The sequence below is a fragment of the Helicoverpa zea genome, chromosome 20, assembly GCF_022581195.2.
Source record: "Helicoverpa zea isolate HzStark_Cry1AcR chromosome 20, ilHelZeax1.1, whole genome shotgun sequence".
Classification (NCBI taxonomy): Eukaryota; Metazoa; Arthropoda; class Insecta; order Lepidoptera; family Noctuidae; genus Helicoverpa; species Helicoverpa zea.
Window position 1 is genome coordinate 7,919,444 of NC_061471.1, and position 23,510 is coordinate 7,942,953.

The following is a 23,510-nucleotide window of genomic DNA, read 5'->3' on the forward strand; positions in this document are numbered from 1 at the left end:
CTTGGAATTTGTGAAACTATCTATGAACAGTTCAGTTTAACAGAAAGGTAAACGGACTCTATAGCCGTGATTATTAAGTTTTAAGCCTTTCAACTTAAACTTCTCAAAAGTTAATGTAACTGATATTTTACGGTTAAAAGCCAAAGATTTTTACTGCTACATTTGTTTATATTTTATTAAAAAGAAACTGCATTTAAAAACTCAATTTTACCTGGAACATCGAATACCCAACGCAACAATAGTTGTGTCATTTCCTTCAATTTGGAAAATATTATCATGAAAATATGCAGTTTTTTTTCCTATATTCTGCCAAGCGATTGTCCAATTGTCCAATGCGCGTCCATTGTCCACAGGGAAGATGATAATCAACGAATACGCGAGGAAACACAATCTGAACGTGTTCGACGGGCTAGAACTGAGGAACTCGACACGCCAGTACGGACTTTAATAGTAATAAATAGTTTTTACCCAAACACGAGACACGGTGAAAGCTAGACAATGCGGTGACAAACTTGGTTCTTTGCGGTTGACTGTACTTTTTTTGTACTATTTGTTAGATTTATAGTGCACCACTTAAAATGGTTATTAGATCTTCCAAAACTTAATTTATTTTAAAGAGGAAGTATTTAAGTTGGTATGTTGAAAAAATAATCGGAAGCTTTTTCTAGTTTTGGTATTTTCACATTCATTATTTTATTTAGCATCCCTATATAAAAAGAAACGAGTTTGTCATTGCAATTCCAAAAATATCGTGATGTTACACTCCCACTTACAAACAACATACAGAAAAGGCCTCACACATATATGCAGTATAGGAATATTCATTCATTTACTCATACAAACATACATGTTTACTTATCGTTGGAAAGGACGTTTATTCAGTAAAGGTAATCTACAAGAGCATAATTTTGCAAATTGGTGAATACCCAAAAAATATTGATAACAAACCCAAACATTTTATCTTTATGGGGCTGAAATAATTATCCCATTGCAATTTTATTCCAAAATATGTACATAAAACTCACGTGACAAAATTTCACCATCTTCTTTACTAATTTGCAACAAAATCTAACTAATATTATTTACAAAGTGTAGAAAAATGCGCACGCGACAGTATGTCCGTCGTTGAGACATAGCGTGCATTGCTATTTTACTCGCATACCTGTCCAACAAGCAATGCTATTTATATTGTTTAACTAATTATTTCAGTTATCCCACGTTACATTGAGATGCAAGATTTATTTTTGATTCATGTCAAGTACAGTCCGATATTTCCAAACTACAATGAATGTTAGTCGACCCCGTAAACTAATACAACGGTTTTGTGGGTCTTATAAGTTATGTTTTACAAAAAAAAAATATAGGGCTAAAAAGACATAGACAGGATATTATGAAATGGGCTTTGCCGTTATATTAAGGATCTTAAGACACATCCCATTTTATCCGCATTTCTCGTGAACCCATAAAATAGTTTCTTAAAATAGTTCCTTCTACGATTCAATAATCTTCTTTCATATATTATGATCTGGTTAATAATTCTTATATTCTAAAATGTATATTTTATGAATTACCTTTACCGTACCGTCATTTCAATACATTCAGAAACTATTTGACATTATTCACAACACAAATAGGTGTAACTTAATGTACTTGCAGACTGATCTTACAACGTTAAGTGGTGAAATAAATGTCTACTTACGACATGTTTTGTGTCGTAAGTCAGATACGACTTTATACGTTCGGTAATTCATGATAGTGCTGATCTGATTTAAATATTGAGTACTGGGTTTATGAATTAAGTATAGAATTATTGGTCATGCTGAAATGATTAAGGAATATTGTGAAAATGATTTGACTTAAATACGTAGTCATGAGAAGTAATATTAGACTCATGAAGGCGTTTTAATGCTATCTTTATATTTTTTTTCTATAAGTAACAAAAATTACAATTACAAAAAACAAAAAGCGACAGCAGAGTGCTGTCGCTTTTACGAGTATTCTTCGTTGTCTAATAAACCGTGAAATCAGAAATTAGTGACCATCACAGGGCGACGATAAAGTTCTCAACGACCTCATTTGAAAAGTGTTATTTAAAAACTCTAGAACCATATTCAGTATCTAGAGTTTTAAAATAATACTTTTCAAATTAGGGCGTTTAGACCTATGTAGTTGTCAGTTCAGTCCGTTTACTAATAAAAAAAAAACTATTTTATTCGTAAACCTAAGGTTATTCACAAAAAGGTTTACGTGTATTCATTGTAAGTTCACAGAGACAGTAACATTTATTTCACCATAAAAAAATAATTGTTGTAAAATTCGTGTCAAAACATTACAACAGGCACTCACTTTTGAAACACAAAAACGAAATTGAAACTGCAGTCTAGTACAGTAACGTGCATCATATAAATTAATTTATGTAACCTTCCATATTGTATCATACCATTTCGAGGTATCAACATGGTGCCAATGAAGTTCTCAAATAGTCTCAATATGCCGCTTTTTCCATCGACATTCAAACATAGTTAAAACCTTTTAATCCAAATGCCTATATAGACAGATCATTTAGAGTAAATTGTTCGTTGTTAAAACTAAATTAGGTACAATTCTGTTGGTTTTATCTTGACAATATAATTTAGATTGACTAGTTCCTTCAGGCTAGGAAAAGTACGTTTCTCGTAAAGCTTAAAACCTGATCCAATTCATTTGAGAAGAAAAAAAGTAGACAGCAGTCGATAGTTAAGAACCGTTTAGAGCCAAAAACTGCGATCATTTAAATATTTTTGATACAATTGTGTATAAAGTAATAGTGACGTATCGTAGTGCCGACGGGAAGACATAAAAATATCGATAAAAATTATTCACTTCGTAAAAATTCATCGAGCAGATGTTAACCGTCTTACCACAAAAACTTTTAAACGTCAGTTTATGCCTTGTCTAAAAAAATGACAAATTATGACGTTGACATATGGTTCATTTTGCAGCCAAAATTTTATTAGACAAGTGTAAAACAGGGTTTAAAGTTTTTGTAGTAAGGCCCTAAGATTTTTAGTCATGTTATTGTCGAATGCTTTGATAGGTAGAAAAATATTCAAACAAAATCAACGACTAAAATTCAATACAGTGCATAGGAAAAATACAAAAAGTAGTCACAACATTCTAATACTAGTGTTTTGCATGCGACATGCGCGAGAGTTTTACGACATAGCTTCTCAGAAAGGCAATACAGTGCGTTTGCGCACAATTATTGTTACATTTTGACGTCTTTATCGCGATTGGACGACGGCCAACGTGCACAAATTGCTAATTTCATTTGTCATTTTCATTATGAAGAAAAATGTTGTTTGGATTGTTTGTTTGTTGTTCTCTAAGCTGTTTTTTTAACTCTTTCTATAGTTGTGTTAGGATCTGATTCTCATGTCCAAATTATCCTGGAATAAGTGTGTAAAAAATCGGCAACAATTGATAGCGGTTGCAAGCTAATTCGAATAAAAAGTTCGTTTTGAATGATGTTGAAATAATTAGAACCGTCAAGAAAATTCGTTATTTGACAAAAACAAAGAGAAAATAAGTAACAGATGGATTAATTAATAGCAATGTCTCAATGACGTTATTTATAATGTAAAAAATTAGTAAGAGACCGTCCTGTCCAATTATTAATGAATAATAGAAATTGATACGTCTAAATTATGAATAGACATCGTCTTTACAATGCGTCTATTGTTATAATTGAATAAAACTGTAATTAATTATTATCGAGACCTTCAATTGAATGATTTCAAGACGTTTCCATTTTCGTTTTTTTTTGTTCATTGTGGCCACAAAACTCGAGATATAAAATTGATTAGTTAACAAGAATTCTTTTTTTGTTCTTATGATTTTCTTTAAAATTTGAGCTACAACTGGCTTTCTCTCCTAAGTCTGTATCTATCCCCTTTTTTCTATTTTCCAGGCATCTAAAAACGGTATTAAAACAACATACAATTTATGCAAAAAGTAATAAGCAATGAAAATAATATTAATGCATGTAAAACTGTTTTCTCTTTTACACTTTTTCTAACTTAATATAAATTATTGAGCAGTAAATCCTCATTGTTGTCGTAACAATACTATGTAGATTGTTACTAGAGCTATCTAAAGAGGAACAACTATTGAGTATCTTTGCGTGAATCTCAGCCTTCTAATGTTACTCAAGCTATAAATCATCGGCTAATTTTGCGTCCGATAAAATCTCTTCAATTAGCCGTGTTCTTCATTTTATTGCAACATCCAGTTTCTATTTACATTCTAATGAATTTCATTTTTATTCTTGTTAATTATTTTAGTCGCTGTTTTTGTGGCCCCGTTTTTTCTGCGCCTTGTTTGCTTATAGCGATGTCGGTAATACTGTCATTTTATCGATAATTGGTAATGGCGGGAACCGACACTGTTATATCGATACTTGCGGTTGCTATTGTGATAATGTAGTTATTTGTATTTTACACAGATGTTCAACTTTGTAAAGAGGATGAGTCCTAAAAAATATGTTATTATTCTCCAATGACACCGAAGTATTTTCTTGTGGTTTCGAGCTACTCTAAAGTCTAAAGTATCCTTCGTTATTTGCTATTCTATCAATTTCATTTCATTCAACTACTTAATCGCACAATCGCAACATCACTTTGCCGTTATCATTACATGACCGAGCAATACAGTGACATCCTTTACTTAGTAACTTTATTGGGGTAGGATTAAACCGAAATTGCACTTTCACCAATTTAACCATGATAAGACGTTCTAACATCTTCAAAAATGTAATCAGAGTGCCTAGTGCGAGTTTTGCAAGTTAACTTTTTCGATGCGAAGAGTATCATACCATTGAATCACGTAGCACTTATCTTAGAATTGTTTATTTAATAAAGACTGTCATCAGTACTTGGTCGTATTACACTTGAGCTCACTTTTGCGAGTGTAATCATTATTAACCGTCAAAATGAATGAAGATATCATATCTAAATCATGTGACGTAGCATACGACTCTTTATTTCAATAGACTTATAATCTAAATCATGTGACGTAGCATACGACTCTTTATTTCAATAAACTTATAATTACGTATCGAGTTGCGAAAGCTGTCAAAACTCGGAATCAGCACTCAGGTTATTCAGCAATGATTTGTACTGTCCAAACGTTTGACGATATCGTGAACACAAACAGCTCGTATCGGCATACATTGTGCTACATTGCAAGTTCAGTTTCGTCCACACGTCATTGTTACACGTTCCACACACACTAGTGACACAAGCAATTTGTTGCATACGATAAAGTGGTAAAGTCAGAATCAGCTGTATCAACACAATCTAACCAGTAGTGATTTCAACTTTACAGTGACCGGACGAAGGTGGCGAAATTCGAAATATCACCTCAGTGACATTCCATAAAATTCGAATTTAACGGCCATCATAGTGCTGTGTTAGTGTCGATATGTTTTATTTAGAATTATTTTCTTTTTTGTAGGAAAATGCTGGAAATTAATAATATAAGTGGTGTACTATCGTCGTCCATGAAGTTATTTTGCGAATGATACTTTGTTTTACAAGTGCCGTGTTTTGTGTGGACGCTTGCTGTGCGATGCTGTGTTGCGAACGACTACGGACTTTATTGTGGCTACCTTTGGACCCTCGGTGAGTTTGTTTACATATTCTTCCTAGCAATTCAATAGACACTGTTGGATTTACTATTTCAATTATTTCGAAGTGTCTATTGAGTTGCTGCAGTTTTACACAAACGTTTCTAAGTTGTAATATTTCTTACATTGTCACTTCAGGATATTACCTTGACGCGCATAAAATAGCAACTTGAAAACGTTTGTGTTTCAATCTGTTTACACCAAGTAGGTACTTGTTTACTGCTCATGTTAATAAGAATTTTATGTTACAACGTACACATAAAATAAAATGCTTTTTATGAAATAAGACAATTTGCGATGCGATGGTACTATTTTATTGCTTTTACGAACCGGAGGAATGTATGCGATAAGGCGCCATTATTTCATGTTATTACGATATTTTATAATCGTTGTAACTTTTGAGCTTAAATTGTAAGCAAGAAGTTTAACTACTACTCTATAAAATTAATTGCAACTTGTAGGTAAGTTACAGTTTTTATATGAGATAAAACATAAAAATATAATATTATCTTTAAATTATTTTAAAAGTGGCACGAAACTAGTTAAAATAAATGAAAACACTAATAGAAATTACACATTTAATAAAAGAAGAGATTGTACAACGATAACATTTAATTGAATATTGCGTTCGTTGTCGATATCGACAGTTTTCCACGTATAGCGATAGCGACGGTCTACATCACTGAGTAGGTTATTTCTAGTTAAAAGGTTTTTAAGGAAAATCATTGTTATTATGTACACAATGTGTCTGGCTTAGGATATTCGTGTTCACGGTGTAATTACTGAAGAATATGGTATTATTATCTGTACGGGACTTCTCTGCTTGTCAAATATCCGAATGTCGTCAAATAATTTTGGTTTTATTGTTTATTTACTGGATAATATTTGTTACTGAGGAATTGCACAAATTATTGTTGAAACCTACCAATAGTGAGTTTGTATGAATTGCAAGTGGTTTACAAAGCTTAGGCCGTATACAGAAACGAAAGCTGGAAGAAGCTGGAAACTTATAAGCGCTTATCGGCGCGTGACAGCGCTGGTAACCCGCGCTTTCTGTATACGGCCTTAGGAGCGGAAATTTATGTCAGCTTAATCTGCTGCCTACAATAAAATGTAGGTACTCTACAATTAGCAAGCTAGAAATCAGTGTAACGGAGGATATATTTTATAATTAACACATACCTGTCATCTAAAGAACGCTATTATGAAGAAAAAACCAATGAATAAATCTAAGGAAATATTCTAGTATTTTTTTCTGTATTTAGTCAGACTATGAGACACATTTACACTTTGGAGATACAAAGTGTTGTCAAAGAAAAGCTACAATTTATTTTAAAACAAAAAAAAAAACTTAGAAAAGAGCTTCGAACATCACCCTTCGTTCAGACATTGACTGCGAACTCCCGCCATAACCCGTTTTACAGTTTTATAATCTACAATTACAGATTGTAAAAATGTAAAATGGAATTCCTTAATGGCTAATGTTGTAAAAGGGGCTAACTCCGTAATGAGTTGCGTGTAGGCAAAATTTGTATTTATTTCGCTATACCAAGAAACGACAATAAAATTTTGCAATTATGTTATAGAACCCTGTACTTGTTGGTGCGGTTAGATGTCAATAAAATGCAGAAGTCGTGGCTAAAGCTATATTTTAATTGTTTTATTCAGTAGCTCCGAGACTCTGTTATAAGGTCTGTTTGATTGCCTGAATAAGGAAATCTCAAAGTCTAATGATATCCGCATATTTTGTTATTATTGTAGAAATCGTAGTTGTACTTTCTACAATTGCTTGTTTTTCTATCACTGGAAATGTGGGTGGGCCATCAAAAAATTCACTGTAAACGTTCTCACGGCTGAAAGCGTAGATAAAAATACAATTTCACGAATACCACTCGACTTTACCGTACAAAAACTACATAAACTTTCCTAATAACCATTAAAAAGTACGTTTCCTTTAAAAAAAGCTGTCTTAAACACACAACCAGTCGATAAAAAGAACCATAGATACAAAAAAGAATAGAAGGATCGTTTTCAATTACGTTTCACCGGTCGTAAACATTTCAAATTGTGTATCAGCCAATAGGAAACGGCGTAGCAACTTTGCAGCACGATCTAATTCCTGTTGGGTGGTTTTTTTAACCGCAGAACAGATTACCCGTATCCCCTATGCGTTAGAAATGTACATAGAAATATGGCGGACACTTTTGTTAACTGCGGTAGGTCTATTACTAAATTGCAATGAAATGTGTCGTGTGAAACTTTCTATTTATGAAATTCTGGATGTAGGTAATCGATTTTTATTGAGAATCCGTATACGTTTATAAATCGCTTCTCAAACTTTTATTGCAGTAAAACTTTATCAATTCCTATCTTGGTTAAAGAAAGAGAGAGCGTGAGTCTAAGCTTTGATTGAGTAGAGTAGATACAACTTAATGTGTTAATAGTCTTTCATTGTGTCAATTAGCCATTAGCTGAGTTTATGGCTTTCTTTGGAAGAAAGCTGACATCAGAAAATCTGTCTCAATTAGATATTTGTATACGAAAGGTTGGGTCTATGATACATCGTAGAATCCTAGTTTCTGAATATTCTCTTCACAAATAATGTCAATATTCATATGCATATTTTGATAATAAAGTTATTTGCCACTTCCGACCTTAAAGTCTGACCCCTCGACACGTGTATGCATTCTTATCAGTAACTTTATAACATATTAATAATCTGACGTTTTAAATGTCTGACCCAAGATAAACTGTCTTACATAGTTAAGTTTCAGTACAATTTATAGGATTTATGTATTTCCAATATTGTGATTTAGGCGTGTCTTTTCAATATTGTGGTTATTGTATAGTGACACAAAAACATAGTTTTGACTCTAAATTAACATAATTTAAATGAACCCAAAAAAAAAATATAATTACGATATATCTGCAAAGAGTGTTACTTGTGAGATGATTTCAGATAGGAAGGTATGGTAGCAGAAGTCATGCTGCGTTGACACTAAATAACAAATCGGGATAAGAACTTAGGACTGTCTGGACCTGTCACATATGTAGCTTAAATATTACTTTCTAAATCAAATTAAAAATTACTTTCTCTTCCGCCGAATCATCAAAATATTTAAATAGTGATCATGACATGTCTATTCCGTTATCAACTCTTGCATCTACATGCCACCCAGCTAATATGCTATTTATCCGTTTTCTTTCACGCGTGTAATGATTATATGACTCATTAGGCATTAGATGTAAGATGTAAATCACAACATATGCTGTGGCAATTACATGAAATTATATTACACGTTATTACACTTACTTATTTATTAAGAGATACTTAATCTTGAAAATCTTTAATATTTACTTTGCCGAGCTTAAGCCTTAAATCCTCAGAAATTATGAAACAAAAAGTTAAAGTGGTAAAAAAAATATATTAGAAATTACACCTATATTTTTTTCAGAATTGATAATTCTCACTGATCTTTTCAGATAAAATCATAGCATTACGTAGCAACGACTGCCAGGATTCATTGATTTGCATACTTCATCGTGAACGTTTAGGCAACCCCAATTTTTTTATTCTATTTTACCATTTTGCGGATTTCCAATTCAACAATACAGGCTCTATTTAAAATTGACCAGCTCGTCATTGTTACCTATAAAAAGATGTTTAATATTTTATTATATCTTTATAGACATCAGTAACTTATCCGTGGGCAATAGCTTCTATCTTCAGCGATATTTACCTTATCTAAAGTATGTAGTTTAGCTCGAAATATCTAAATTAGTTAAGAAATAGGTGTGTTTCTTGTTTTTAGTGTATGCCCACTCAATTGTTCAGGGCCTGTCGCCTTTAATAGCCTTTATTAAAGAGCCATAATTTAATTATGTGACACTATTTTTTTTTCTAAGTACCTACCTTATTTTGTTTCAAAATGGCAAACAAATTACGGCACTGTCACACTTTAATTACCTTCCTTTGAATTTACGCTAAGTTTATAAGTTTATTTTTTTTTGCGAAATGCTTATTTATGCGCAGTCAACACCATGAAATTGATAACCACACAGTTGATAGTTCCAGAGATATTAAATGTCAATAAAAACTAAGCATACGAACGTATGTCCAGAAGTATGTTATTTCGAGAAAAAAAATGTTAGTCTTTCCTATTAATTTACGTTAATGATTTGCCGACAACCCTAACAGTACTATATAATTCGTATTAAAATGCACATTGCCATCTCTCATTCCGGTATCGACAATATTACAAAGTTGCAATATCACCCTCTCTTTCCCCCATAACAATTATCGGTGCTGCGCGAAAGTGACGCAGATAAAGTTTTACGACTAGATCGTGCACGGCCGAGAGCTTAAACAATTTTCATTGCTTATTTTGCTGTGACTAATTTTATGCCAACAGCTCAGAAACATAGGTATTCTGAGAAATTTTCAAGCATATGAAGGTTTATGCGTTTTATGTTTTTTATATGTTAATAAGTTTCATAAACGCCTGCGTTTGATAGAGGTTGCAAACATGTAGTTGTTGATCTTCAAGTTCTAATTTTATCTTCGTGTTGTTAATGTGGTATTGATACTTCCTTCATCACCGTGGGATCTGGAGGCGAGGGTCTTCTTGCGCCTGTACGACTGGCGCGAGGAGGCTCAGCGCCGGGGAGAAACCCCGTTGCCGCGGCAAGTTGTCGCGCAGCGGGCGGAGCTCCGGCGCGATCTCATGGTGGCCTGGAGGGAGCGACTATCGCAACCCAGTGCAGGGCACGCCACCATCGTGGCGGTAAGTCCCCTCTTTGAGGAGTGGCTCGGGAGGAGTCACGGCGCCCTCACGTACCGCATGACGCAGGTCCTCACCGGACACGGTTGTTTCGGGAGGTACCTGCACCGCATCGGTCGTGAGGAGGCGCCCGGGTGTCACCATTGTGCGGACAGCCCCGAGGACACGGTGGACCACACAGTCCAGGTGTGCCCCGCATGGGAAGGGCACCGCCGGGTCCTCGTCGAGGCTTTGGGCGGCGGCGACCTCTCGCGTCCGGCCCTGGTTCAGGCCATGGTCCGGGGCGAGAGGGAATGGGATGCCGTCGCCTCCTTCTGCGAAGCGGTCATGCTCGAGAAGGAGGAGGCGGAACGCCAGAGAGTTCGCACCTCTCATCCCGGCCGCCGCGCTGGACCAGGTAGACACCATGGGCGCCGGGTGTCGCGAGATGACTCCCGGCCACCGTAGGCGTGGGTCTGTGGGCGGTGAGTTCGGGTGGCTCATCGTCCCTCTGTCTTCCTAGACGACAGACCCGTGTCGACGGCGCGCGTTGTTCCACGCGCTCCTCAAAGAGACGTCAGCAACCCCAGCGGGGCCCAGCAGGGCCAAGGCCTGCCGGGGCTGCGGGTTGTTCGAAAGAGATACCGCGGCCCTGGTACATAAAAGGCCTATGACGGAACACGACGATTTTAGTCAGTAAGAGTCTGACACTCCCTCACCGCTGCTAACCCACAGCGGGAGGGGTCATTTGATGATTTTACGTCGATAAAAAAAAAAAAAAAAAAAAATACTTCCTTCATCGTCATCATTAGCCCATCCGCAGTTAACACCTTACTATACCTAAATGATGTGTTGGCTATGAGCTGACTTGCAGGTTTTTAAGATGGTCACTTCATCTTGCTGAAAACGCTGGTCTTGGCTCCATTCACTCGTGTTTCCTCTCGAAAAATTCCAAAGGTACTCCTTCCATAGTTAGAAACTATCAGATTATTGTATTTATTGCACTGACCTAAGATTTAAGATACGTCCTTTTTTAAGGATACCTCTTTTGTCACAATTGTCTAATGCAATTTCTCCACTGTTCTAACGCTAGGCGACAGTGGGAAGTCTCGAAGGACCTCCCGCTCGCTTTGCGACTAGACCGACTAATATTAACTAAAATAATAACAACAATGTCCGCCGTCAGCCGCTCATGTCCCTGTTGCCCTCTTGTTGCTTTTCAGTGACTGATTCCCGGGGGCCCAGTAAGTGAGTTGGCGAGTCTCCACCTGCCATTTTAACATGTATTTAATACATTGTCATCGGCAGGTGCCATAGTTCCCGTAGTTTCCCCATTCCTAGTCCATTAGCATCCCATCACAATAGCCTAAGTAGTTTTCATCCATAGTTAGCAATAGTTTAGCACAGAACCGGGGATTGTCCTTGGGTACATTTCTATAGTGTATACAGGGATAATCGTCGGTTTTGTGTTACCATTTCATTAAAGTTGTCTCAAAAGGGCTTCAGCGTGATGGCTTCGGCCCCACGTTCGCCTTCCAAAAATCCGGGACTCTGTAGTCCCGAGGTCAGAAAGAGACAACAATGTTAAAAGTATTACAGCATAAAAAACAGGAAGGTATTGCTACTCTAATAAATAACACGCGGCGTTTACTTCACCGCATCCGGATAACCAAACTATCAAGGTTTCTTAGCTAATTATGCACAGATATCGCTCGTAAATCAAATAAAATTTCCAATACTAGTTAATATCGTTAATATTCATTGTCCATATTCAGTCAAGCAGGTCGACCTTTGAGTTTCTTAAAATCGTCATCGTTTATCAAAGTACCATATATCTAGTTCAGTTCAGTATCTAGTGACATTGTTCGTTATTTATTTCTAACATATTAAAAAAAGTAATTTACTATAGTCAGCTAACACCTTTCAATCTTTGAAAATTTGCTAACCGAACTCTTGAATGAATTTAATCTGAAAATTCGTTGACTAATTGAAAACCAAACTCCGATGTGTCTGTGAAATTCTAGGAACGACTGACAATCAGTTTCTCAACCGTGCGAAGATAATCTGTTATGAAAGTATTGGAGGCTGAGAAAATAGGGTTGTCAGATAGTAAAAATATCTGGGTCAAAATCGACAGGTCAAAATCTGATACTCCCTTCCGCCAAAAGGATGACACGCAAAATCGTGAAGCGTTCCACATTATTATAGTTATTTTGATTTTCAGTTTTGTATTGTTTTGTTTTTGGTGTTAGATTTAAGTTAAATTTTATTATTTTTGTATGTTTAGGTATTGTGGACACCACTATCGAATTGGTATTAAACTGTAATGATAGTGTGTATGCTTTTAAATAAATAAATCTATAACTTAAAAGGGCTAAATCATAACAAATAATGTATTTTATCGCTTCCAAAGTTATAGTTTTGATATCGAATATCCCTTCTTGCACATTAAATCAACTTAGTTACAAACAAACAATTTTATATTTGATTTTACGAGAGTTTACCATCAAATTCTAGTTTATGGTGTCTGACGTGGACCTTTTTGATCTTATTCTATTACTTGGATAACTTTTCGGTTGAGCAAAACACCCTTCCTATAGTATAGAACTTATAGGATCTTTAAGTAAATTGATGTGGTTTTAGTCAATAAAAGTCTGATAGTCTCTCGCTACTTTCTCGCCATCTTACGCCTTTTAAAATACCCAAAAAAAAAACTATAATGAGAGGTGTCTCCCGTCTCTTGCTTTTCTTTCATCCTATGGGATTATTTCACACAGCAAGCCGATAGAAAGGTATAGCTTATCTAACACTGAAAAAAAAATCTAATCCTTCCAGTAGTTTCTGAGATAATGCGTTCGAACAGAGTATTCAGCATTATAATATTAGTATACAATATATACTATCCAACAATACAGTAACTTAGTATCAAAACTTCCTACCACCAGTACCTTCTTAATCATATTAAAACCTCATTACCAACTACACACAGTTGTCACGGACATACAACATTGTAATTACAGCCGTGTCTCATCAATGTTAACCGGACAATTAAAAGTGTCCGATTACTGCGACCATCTCATTTATCGAGTCCGGTCGAAGTGTCCGGGACAAACTCGTTCATTTGTGTCAAATTCATTGTTACAAAGAGTTTGGGTGACTGGAAATGACTGGGAGAACTTTGTTTTCTTTAATTATGCTTCTTTGATAATCAACTTAAATTGAGTCGGTAGGAAAAAATCTCGACGCTCTGATAGCAATAAACAGAAATATCTCTATATATATAAATATATAAAACAAAGTCGTTTTAGTTACACATTTTATCACTCAAGACTGGCTGAACCGTTTACGCTGAAAATTAGAGGCGAGATAGCTTAGACCCGGGAGAAGGATATAGGATAATATTTGTGACGCGGGTGAAACCGCGGGCTAGTATACAATAAATAGTAATAAATAAGAAATAGAAAAAGTAACTTTATTCAATTTTCCACATATTTTGAATGCAAAAATAATCCGGCCCTTAGCCTTTTGAAGTCTTCTTGTCTTACGTTCGATCTGTGGCCATCACGATAATTTTTGAAGCCACATCCATTCACTAAAAATCAATGTGAAGTTTTTCAAAGGGTCTGTTGCTACTAAATTGATTATACGGATTTAATTGATGTCGTTATGTGGCTGCAACTATAAACACTGAGATTGTATTATAATCTTTTCTTTAGGGTAATGATAACTCTTCACTTAAAATTTTGCTTGTTCAAAAGTCTTGTACAAAATATGATTATTATGAAATGTGTATCTGAAAAAAAAAGTGCATTTGTGCATAAGCCAAGAGGACTACTGTTTATTTTCACTTTAGATAATGTGAATGTCCTACCATGAAGACCCATACTGTCCTTCGACGTCTTTATTAAAACTAGACTAGGTACAATGCTTAACTTTAACCAGGAAAACGGTTCAATTGTTAACTAACAACAACTTTGAGCAACAGTTGTTTGCAATCGTTTATGAACAAGTTTCGGTTGCGGTTTTGTCTGACCATCCTCTGGGATGAAACAAATAATCTAATTTAAACCGTGTTATAAAGGGATAAGGTTCAGAATTATTTGGTGGTGTGTTTAGGGGAAAATTTGCCGTGGTTTGGCCAGTCCGTGGTGGAAAGTTAGGCAAGGTGTGACCACAGATGGTCCGCGTTTGGAAAACAATCAATGACGTGGTAAACTTGACCGTATGCGGTCTGTTTTGGGAGTTTGTGTCTTGATAAGTATGTGTTAGTTTACCGTAGAATTAAGAGTTATTCAATGTTTTGGATTTAGAGGGCGACAAAAGAAACAATGAATAGATTGTGTGAAAGAATGTCACTATAGAGATGTGGTCTAACAGAGACGTATGGAAAAAGTCCCGTCATAAAACTGACATCTAAGTAATTATAATTTGTTCACAGTTCCTCACAGAAGTAAAGTTGCACCAATAATTCAGTTAAATCTTGAGCTTGTCTATTACGTTTAAACAAGATGATATCGAATATTTTACCCCGATAATATTGATGTAGCGGTTATCATACTTGCCAATCATTCTCCGCAATACAACCTACACAGCGTTACCAACCATATCGTTAACATCCATCATCCTCCGAGCCTTTTTCCCAAACTATGTTGGGGTCGGCTTCCAGTCTAACCGGATGTAGCTGAGTACTAGTGCTTAACAAGGAGCGACTGCCCTGCCTGACCTCCTCAACCCAGTTACCCGGGCAACCCAATACATATCGTTAACATCCACCGTAAAAAATTAACAAGCACACATTTGCATTTAGTAGCAATATAGCCAGACGAAGCTGACCTACCCTATAAAAGGGTAATGTAATAAAATCTCTAAAAATTTTAAAACCTACCCATAAAACTAAGACGATACAGGCTAGCCGGCAGCGAGGCAGTAAACCGGCGTAAGTCCGATACGCCGGATTCCAACGGTTCCTATCAAAAGTTTTATTGTCCTACTCCTTTGTCCCGCTCACACTGACGCAGTTAAAAAGAGATGACGCTAGCACAGTATTATCTTTTTCAGGAATTCATTGTCGTTGCAAGTTTTATGCTTCTTGTGAAGCATCGCATATTTTTATTGCGTCTTGTGGATTGAAAAGCTCCTGCCTGCATATCTAGGTCTTTCGGTATATAGATTAGTTTAGTTCATACGGTTCTCGGTATGAGATGGTTTATCAGCTTCAGTTTGGTTCGGCTTTAGGGTTTTATGCGTTTAGTTTACGGTTTGTGTTATTTGTTTTAAATTTTTTTAAGAAAAGGAGTCCCTGACAATTTAAAAAAACAAGCACCTTGTGCTATCTTTTATTAATCAATGTTAGAATGACTTTTAATTATTTCATTCTTTGTCATAACGGATTGATTTAATTTTACCACTTCAAACTGATTGAAGACTACAAACATAAGTTTGCAACTTCATTTCCGCAACTGTCAATCCGCCATTTTTAAAATAACGTTATAAAGTTAAAATTGAACAATATCCGAGATCGCTAACGTACAGGGTAATGAAAAATGCTGCAGTAGCTGAATTTACGTGCAATTCCTGAAAGCGTATTCTCGTAAATATATTCCTGGCTATAAAAATGGGAGTATTCGGTTATAAGGTTTTTACACCGAGCATCGTAACTTTACGCGAACCTATTATATTGGTTCCGTGTGTTTTTCCAGACCTGTTTAAGGAAACTGAGACGGAGAAACTATTTAACTTTGTGATTGATGTTAAAGCTGGCTTGAAACGCTGTCTGTGTTTTTGGGTAAACTTTATTTAAAACACGTCTGTCTCAATGTGTATGACACTTTTTTCACGAAACTCAGAACAGTTCTGCTGCATTTTGATGCAGTACAGACTTTAGAAATGATAAGTTAAAAATTAATTGAGGAAAACTAGGATCGTAATTTCAAGATTAACTAGTCATGCATATTTAATTTCACAATGAACATGAATAACATGCACATGTAATGTAAACATCAAACTTAACGCCAGCTTTTAGTCAAAATATGGGTGCTGAAACGGTCCGCGTTTCAAGTTGAGGCACTTTAATTAAACTAAGGTGTACGTCATGAACATTAAATGTAGACGAAGGCAGCCATTGTAAATTCCACCAACGTTTCAGTTTCATGGCTTTAGTTAGAAAACGCCGTCGGACTTTTATGGGCAATTTCGGTTCAGACGTTTTGTTATATTACCAATGCTTTTAAGGTACTGCACCCACCCCGCTCCGGTAAACATATGTGCAATTTTACGAGCCACTAGTTTATGGTAAATGTGTAGTTATGTCTGCGGCAGCGTTAACTCTTATGTATGAAATGTGCAATTTATCTTGTCTTGACAGATGCGCCTATTGAAAATTTTACGTTTGTTTCTATTTTACCTCCTACTGTCCGAAGGATTTTACGTCTTCTCCGCGCGAAGTGACGGCGTGTTATTATGGTTTCGTTCAAATTTCGAACGCCATTTTGTATTTATGTTTTTATCTGTTAACCACAGAACTTGGAAGAAATGGAACATTTTTTGAATTTAGAATAGGGAACATCTAGGAGAGTTTTGACATAGGCATGTAGTGAGACAAGGCCTGGGTCAACTACGTGCGTGACAAACACGCAAAAAATAGTTATTTATTTTAAAACAAAGTAAACTGCCGATGTAGAAGTACGTATGGGAAACTTGCGTGTATCAAAGACCAATCTTTATAGCTATAAAACATCTAATACCACAAAACTTCATCAGTTTATTATTTTTTCTGGTTTTCAAACAAACACGTTCCATCGTCTATTACAATAGCCAAAGTACACATTGAAGCGAATTCGTATACGTCATAAATACAATTTTACGAGAGTTCAGATAATGTCCTATAAAGTGGACGTATTGTGGCAACTGCAAAAGCCGGAGTTGGTCTAACAATTAACGAATGCTTCAGCCATTGAGTTTATACGAAGCAATTATATGACCGAAGTATTGAACGTCGCGATTCATTTGTTCATTATGTTGGCAATAAATCGTGTTAGATAGAAATTGTTAATTTGTTTGGTTATGCCCTTTTGATAGACAGTTGCCGTATCGATGGTTTGTGTCGTTAAATTTTATAACTTTTTTTAATGTTTGCTGCGAACATTTATGCACTGGCTTCTGCCGTGGATTTGCTTGACTTTAGTGGCAAGCTGTGGTTTGGAGGAAATCTTAAGTCACAATATCTCTTGATTTAGTAACAGTTTGCTGTTCGGTATCTTTTTTCTCCCATTGATAGATTTTTACTGCTCCATTGTTGATTTTCTTTATCTTTCCTTACATTACATAGCTGCTATGGGTTTATACGGGTGCTCAGTAATCCCCTCGATTACTGGTGAAACCGCTGGCTGAAGCTAGTTTTCAGATATAGGCAATCTGAATGGACAAAACAATATGTAATTTTTGTAAGCATTTACTTATAAGTATTTATAATTTGGATGCCGATATTTATATGTATAAAACAATGCACCATTAATCCCGTTAATCCTACCAGATTTCATAACTGTGCCACAGATCTCGTATTTCATCCTCCGTGATCTTATTGCAATTAACGGTACTTTTTAAAAGTACCGAGATAATTTATATTGTAAGAAGTGCCACGTAGGATATGATTGCAAATATAATCGCAGGATGCTTGAACAATGTGTGTATCGTCCAATTTACTATAATTTACTGCTTTTCTCACTTCCTCAATGGTGCTGGACATTACTGAATTATTTTGTATGTAATCATCAATCAGTCACGATTTATTAATCGCCCTTAGTCTTTATGTGAAAGATATTTTTCTTGTATAAAGGATGCAATCGGGCACCCATAATATCATCATTTTTTTTGTATTGATCAATTTATTTTCATCTTCTTCCATCGTAATAATATATTCACTTGACATAATCTGTACTATAAAATAAAGCTGAAGTTTGAGCGCGCTCTCAGGAACTACTGGACCTACCTCACAAAAGTTAAACGTTTCTTTGCTCAGAACCCTTGAAAGACCTCCACACCAGTCTTACTCCCATACACTACCACAGTCAGCAATCCCCCCCACTCCCCTTTCCCCCACATTCGACAACCCTTCAACAGCCCCGTTTCGCAGTTTATCGTCACATAACTCGAGGCACCACGTCGACCATGTCACGGGAATGCTCGTAAAGTGTCAGGTTATGCTCGTGACGTCACCAGTCCCGTCGGATAGCTTATTTAGGTGCACCCGATTAATTAAACTGGTGGTCATAACATTTGTTTGTTTAATTTTTTATGAGGTCTTAATTTTTGGTATTTATTGAGAAATTTTGTCTTAGTGTGTCTTGGACACCATTGACTGATTAAAGGTGAAGGAAAATATCTCAAGAAAGCTTAGACTAAATTTTGAAATCTTCAACCCGCATTGAGCAAGCGTGGTGATTAACGCTCAATTCTTCTCCGTGTGAGAGCATGCCTGTGCTTGGAGTGGGGCAATAAAAAGTCTGATGATGATGATTATGAAAGATGTTGTTTGCAATCGTCATCAAAGTGGCAATGGTTCTTTTTATTTTATTGAAATATGTTATATAAGACCACTTCATTCATCAATCATTACCTCTTAAATCATTAATCACAAAATTATGTAGCTTTGTAACTTAAGTGCGAGAGGAAAAATAAACATGACCATTCACTTCCACATTCAAAGTTCTAATGCATCAAAGTTTTAAGTGCTAAGTTTTATTACTTATATATGAATCACCTCAAAGTTATCCACTTGATTGATTCCAAGTATAAAACTTATCTAACATCTAAGCGTGGGAGAAGTTACGAATGAATAAGTTACTCTGTCTATGGGAAGTGATGGAGACTCTTTTAATATTACCACATAGAGAATAGATGCAAAAGCTCAGCTTGTACGCTCTAACGCAGTTTCAAGTCTACGTTGGGTTCTAGACCTCACTCATGATGATTGACTGATGATCGTGACAATTTGCATACAAAACTTGCATAATGAACGGGCTATGGACTCAACAAAACAGAGAAGTTTTTAGACAAGTAATACAATTTTTTGTCCAGGGATTCTATTCAGACAGTGACGAAATATTTGAATTACGAAATTTTATTGGTAGTTTAAAAACTTCTCCGCTCTGCCTCGCTATGGTGGAGACTTGGCTTATGTGTGCTTACTCAAGCTGGCCTTCTGTCATTTATCCAGTGACAACCTCCTCAAGCGACTTCCCATCAAAGAAGAACTTGGTAACAAAAACTGGTAATAAATCGCACGGAATAACAAACTAACGCCATCTCACTGGATAACCAATTAAAACTTATTAATTACCCCGCCACCCGTGATCGTAAACTTGCATTTACTGCACAACTGAACTGCGTAATAAAAGAAGTTTTCCTTTTAAAACCTTTAAAAACCAGGCTCGTTTCTGAATTCGATGGCAGTAAAGAGAGCTGACTTTACGAGCAGTGTGCACCGCGCGCGTGACTTTTTAGCTAATAACATACTTTGATTAGTTCGCGAAATTGAACGTATTGCTGTTCTTGGTAATGTTGGCTTTATGTTTGCCTGTAAGGATTGATCGGGTTAAGCTTCGAGAGGAGAAATTGCTGGGAAGCAATCAGTGGTAGAATGGTCCTGGTGGAAGTCAGGCAGCCTTTGCGAAGTTTATGAATATTTGTTGGTTTCTGTGATGACTGTCACAAGTTTTGGGGCTTCGTTGTTTTATGTTCAATCTTATTTCCATAAAATATATGCCTGTAGCATGAATTAGACATACCCGTTACGGTGGTCATGTCAAAAAAATACTGTCTCTACTCTGTAGTAAGAAAAATACAGATAGGTTTATTTACATCCACGCAAAAAATTGTGATGATATTATCAAGGGCATTTTACTCGGTTATGTACACTCTAAGCCACAGCTACAATAAAATATGGTCCAGATATCTACCAGAAATATTTCACTACAGATATTTATAGAAACTACAACAATTCTTTAAAAGCCTCTCAATATTTTACACTGTCTATCCATAAAGTCAATAGACTACAGTTATTGGCACTACAGTGTAAATTGCCGCTGAAGTAAACTGTAAGGGCCCTTTACTGTAGTTCAGATGAGTTGTAAAACTGTCCAGTGTCTGTTTATTAGGGTTAAAGTCATTGTAGACTATTTCACTGCACGTGGAACTAGGGTTGGGGTTTTTTTCTCTTTGGGAATTTTCTTTTTTTAATCTTGGCTTAATTTAAGTATACATTTCAGTGTTTTTTTTCTTCTTAATCAAGTCTCTATGTACTAAGTGAATATGATATGCAGCACTATATCATGTCTTCTTAATCTACCACTAATTTGGAGGTTTCCTTGGTTTGCTGTAGAAACAGGATCCGTCTACTTAGACACTTCTCATGAACCGTGATTGCTAGATAGTTGTATTTTGCAGAGATGATGTATTTCTATTACAGCTATAACAACAGATACTAAATAAAATAAAATGAATATTTAAAGGGACCCCGCACATTAAACATAACGTCTTTTGCACGTTCTTACTCGATCTTAATAAATTACGTGAACCATCGTGCGCGAGTCCAGTACTAGGCCGGTTTTTTGTAGGTACCTACACATCTTACTCACCGGACAAGTACATAATAAACTACCAGCCTATTTATTACATACGTAGGGAAGTAATTCCGCCCACTATGAGAATCTCCCTAATTCCCATCGTTCCCAGTTCGGAGAAGGGGCCCCATTAAATTTTATGGGTCAGCAGATTGCTGGGCTCCGCGATAGGCGTCACTTTGTAGGGCGTTGATGCTTTTGATAATATACTGGGTAGGAATAAATGGACCTCCTTCATGAATAAGTAGGTAGGTACGGTACATAACCGAGTCAAAAAGAAAAAAAAAAAAATTTGTAACCAAAGGAATGTAGGTACTAGTAAAATAAATAAACACGCCGTAGATAGAAGCATTTATCCTTAATAGGCATTTTAACAATCTTAACTGAAGAGGATCATAGATTGGTAATACATATTTAATTACTTTACGTCAAGTGATCTCTCAAGGTATAAACATAGTAAAAACCATCATAATTACTATCATAATTAATATATAAAAATGTTAATACGCTTCAAACCGCTTTCATCAAAGCAAATTCTTGAATACATCTCAATTAGCATCCAAACGGGTGTTAAAACGTTTTTTATGTGACGTCGACGATGCGCAAGCGCTCCCGTGCTTACGATGATTAATGGAAGAGAAAACATTATACACACATTATAAATCTGATTTTGCGCTAATTTAAAATCACTTACACGAATAAAAAAGTAAATTATCTCCCTTTTTGCTCCATTTACATTTATATCCCTTTGCAATTTGTGTCAAGTTTTTTTTTTAAACTTAGCTTCGAGACAAGTCTTTTGGGTCATTATAAGCGAAAGGCTCTTCATATCTGATTATAGGTCTTTTAACTATTACTTTAAGCTGCAAACTGGTGTAATTTAACAGGTGTTTACCGACTAATATGAATATAACTCATATTAGAATTAACTGCTAGACCAACAAGCCATTCTAGTTTATTTATATGCATTAACGTGAATATAATTTTGCACCGTTTAAGCTTCACTTATTTTAAAACGGGTAGGTTTAAACACTCTTAATTTTTAGGGCTCGGTATTCAATCGGTGAAAACGGAACCCTTCTTACTTCTAAGGCTTGGACAATCTTGTCTAAGCCCTAACTGTTCAAAAGCCTGGAAGCATTACGAATTTAAATTAAATTAAATTGTAATGCTTTTATTGGCCTATCTGAGCGGCTAGTTGACGCTTCCCATGACCAAAAGGCTGGCTATTACTTATTTATTTATTTACTTAATTAGAACGGCCGCAGGGCAATTACATTAAAGACATGTCCAACACACTGACTTCTTACAGTACTTCAGACACACAGACAAGATTTTCTTCCATTCATTCATGACAATCTGTATTACCTGGGAGAAAGGATGAGCGTAGCAATTCAAAGTATAAATAATGCCAGCCTCTTGGACACGCTATCACTTTTTCGTTTATGGAAATAAGTCAGAACACATATACTAAAGATTCCCTTCGCCCAACAGACGCCTTTCACTAAACAAATGACAATCAACTCCCAATCTACGTACGGGACCCGGTCGTCTGCGATTTCGTCCCGCACTTCACCAGTATTTTTTTCCATACGTGTCAATTGTAACCCGAGCCGCTTTGCAAAATGAATGAGGCACCAACATGCAACATATCAACTGTCAAGTTCTCACCTATACTTTGACGCACGGACCATTCACATCTTAAGAGCCACTTGAAATATACTTGAATCTGTTTAATAGTGGCTGGTGTAAATTGTTCTAGGATGGGGCAATGACATCTTCTAGAAAATTCTTAATGAAGCTTAGGGAATAATAATTTTTGAGCTGTTGAACATTTTTTTTTCTCAGATCGTCGTTTATTTTTAGAAAAAAAAAACAACAGTATAGTATGGTTAATAATATGGGGGTTTCATCTGCTTAGTTGTATTTGATGGCTCGTGTAATTTCTGGCTCCAATACTACAGTCTACTCAAACATCGACTACATACAGTATGAATAAATATAAACCCACGTCCTTAACTTTCAAGATAAGTGAGTAATTTTAAAGTAAGTACGTAATAGATATGTTAAAACTTTCAAAATAAGTCTGACACATATCAATTACAGTCAGCAGTAAATAATATCCTTAAGCCAACATCAATAAAAGAGACAAGAAGCCATAAAAAAATAATGAATTTTTAAAACCCCTATCCATCAAGGTACCAAGCTACCTCTCAAGCTACTTCTCAACTGCATCAGTCTTGCTGAGTTGAGCATAATATTTCATATATCATATAATATCATAAATGCGAAAGTAACTCAGTCTGTCTGTCTGTCTTTTCTTCAAGCTTAAACCACTGAGCTGATTTTAATGAAATTTGGTTCAGACATAGCTTGGAACTTGAGAAAGGCCGTAGGATAGTTTTTATTACAAAAAAATAAAAAATTAAAAAAAAAATCCGGACATATAGCACCATCTATTGTTCA

General features: G+C 35.7%; 2 protein-coding genes across 5 annotated transcripts in view; both read left to right on the plus strand.

Moving 5' to 3' along the window:
• LOC124640005 (protein doublesex) overlaps positions 1–5,633 on the plus strand; it is a 57,362-nt gene extending 51,729 nt beyond the window's left edge. Inside the window, exons 3-5 of one of the 4 annotated variants that reach the window (XM_047177563.1) lie at positions 354–435; positions 5,365–5,377; positions 5,494–5,629. In XM_047177563.1, the coding sequence (XP_047033519.1) occupies positions 354–435; positions 5,365–5,377; positions 5,494–5,511 (113 nt within the window). In that variant the 3' untranslated portion in view covers positions 5,512–5,629. Of the gene's footprint in view, positions 1–353; positions 451–5,364; positions 5,419–5,493 lie in introns of those variants that run through there. The other 3 variants (XM_047177565.1, XM_047177564.1, XM_047177562.1) reach the window with 3 other exon arrangements.
• Positions 5,407–23,510, plus strand: part of LOC124640006 — a 96,128-nt gene continuing 78,024 nt past the window's right edge. Inside the window, exon 1 of the mRNA XM_047177566.1 lies at positions 5,407–5,660. Within this exon, the coding sequence (XP_047033522.1) occupies positions 5,557–5,660 (104 nt within the window). The 5' untranslated portion in view covers positions 5,407–5,556. The remainder of the gene's footprint in view (positions 5,661–23,510) is intronic.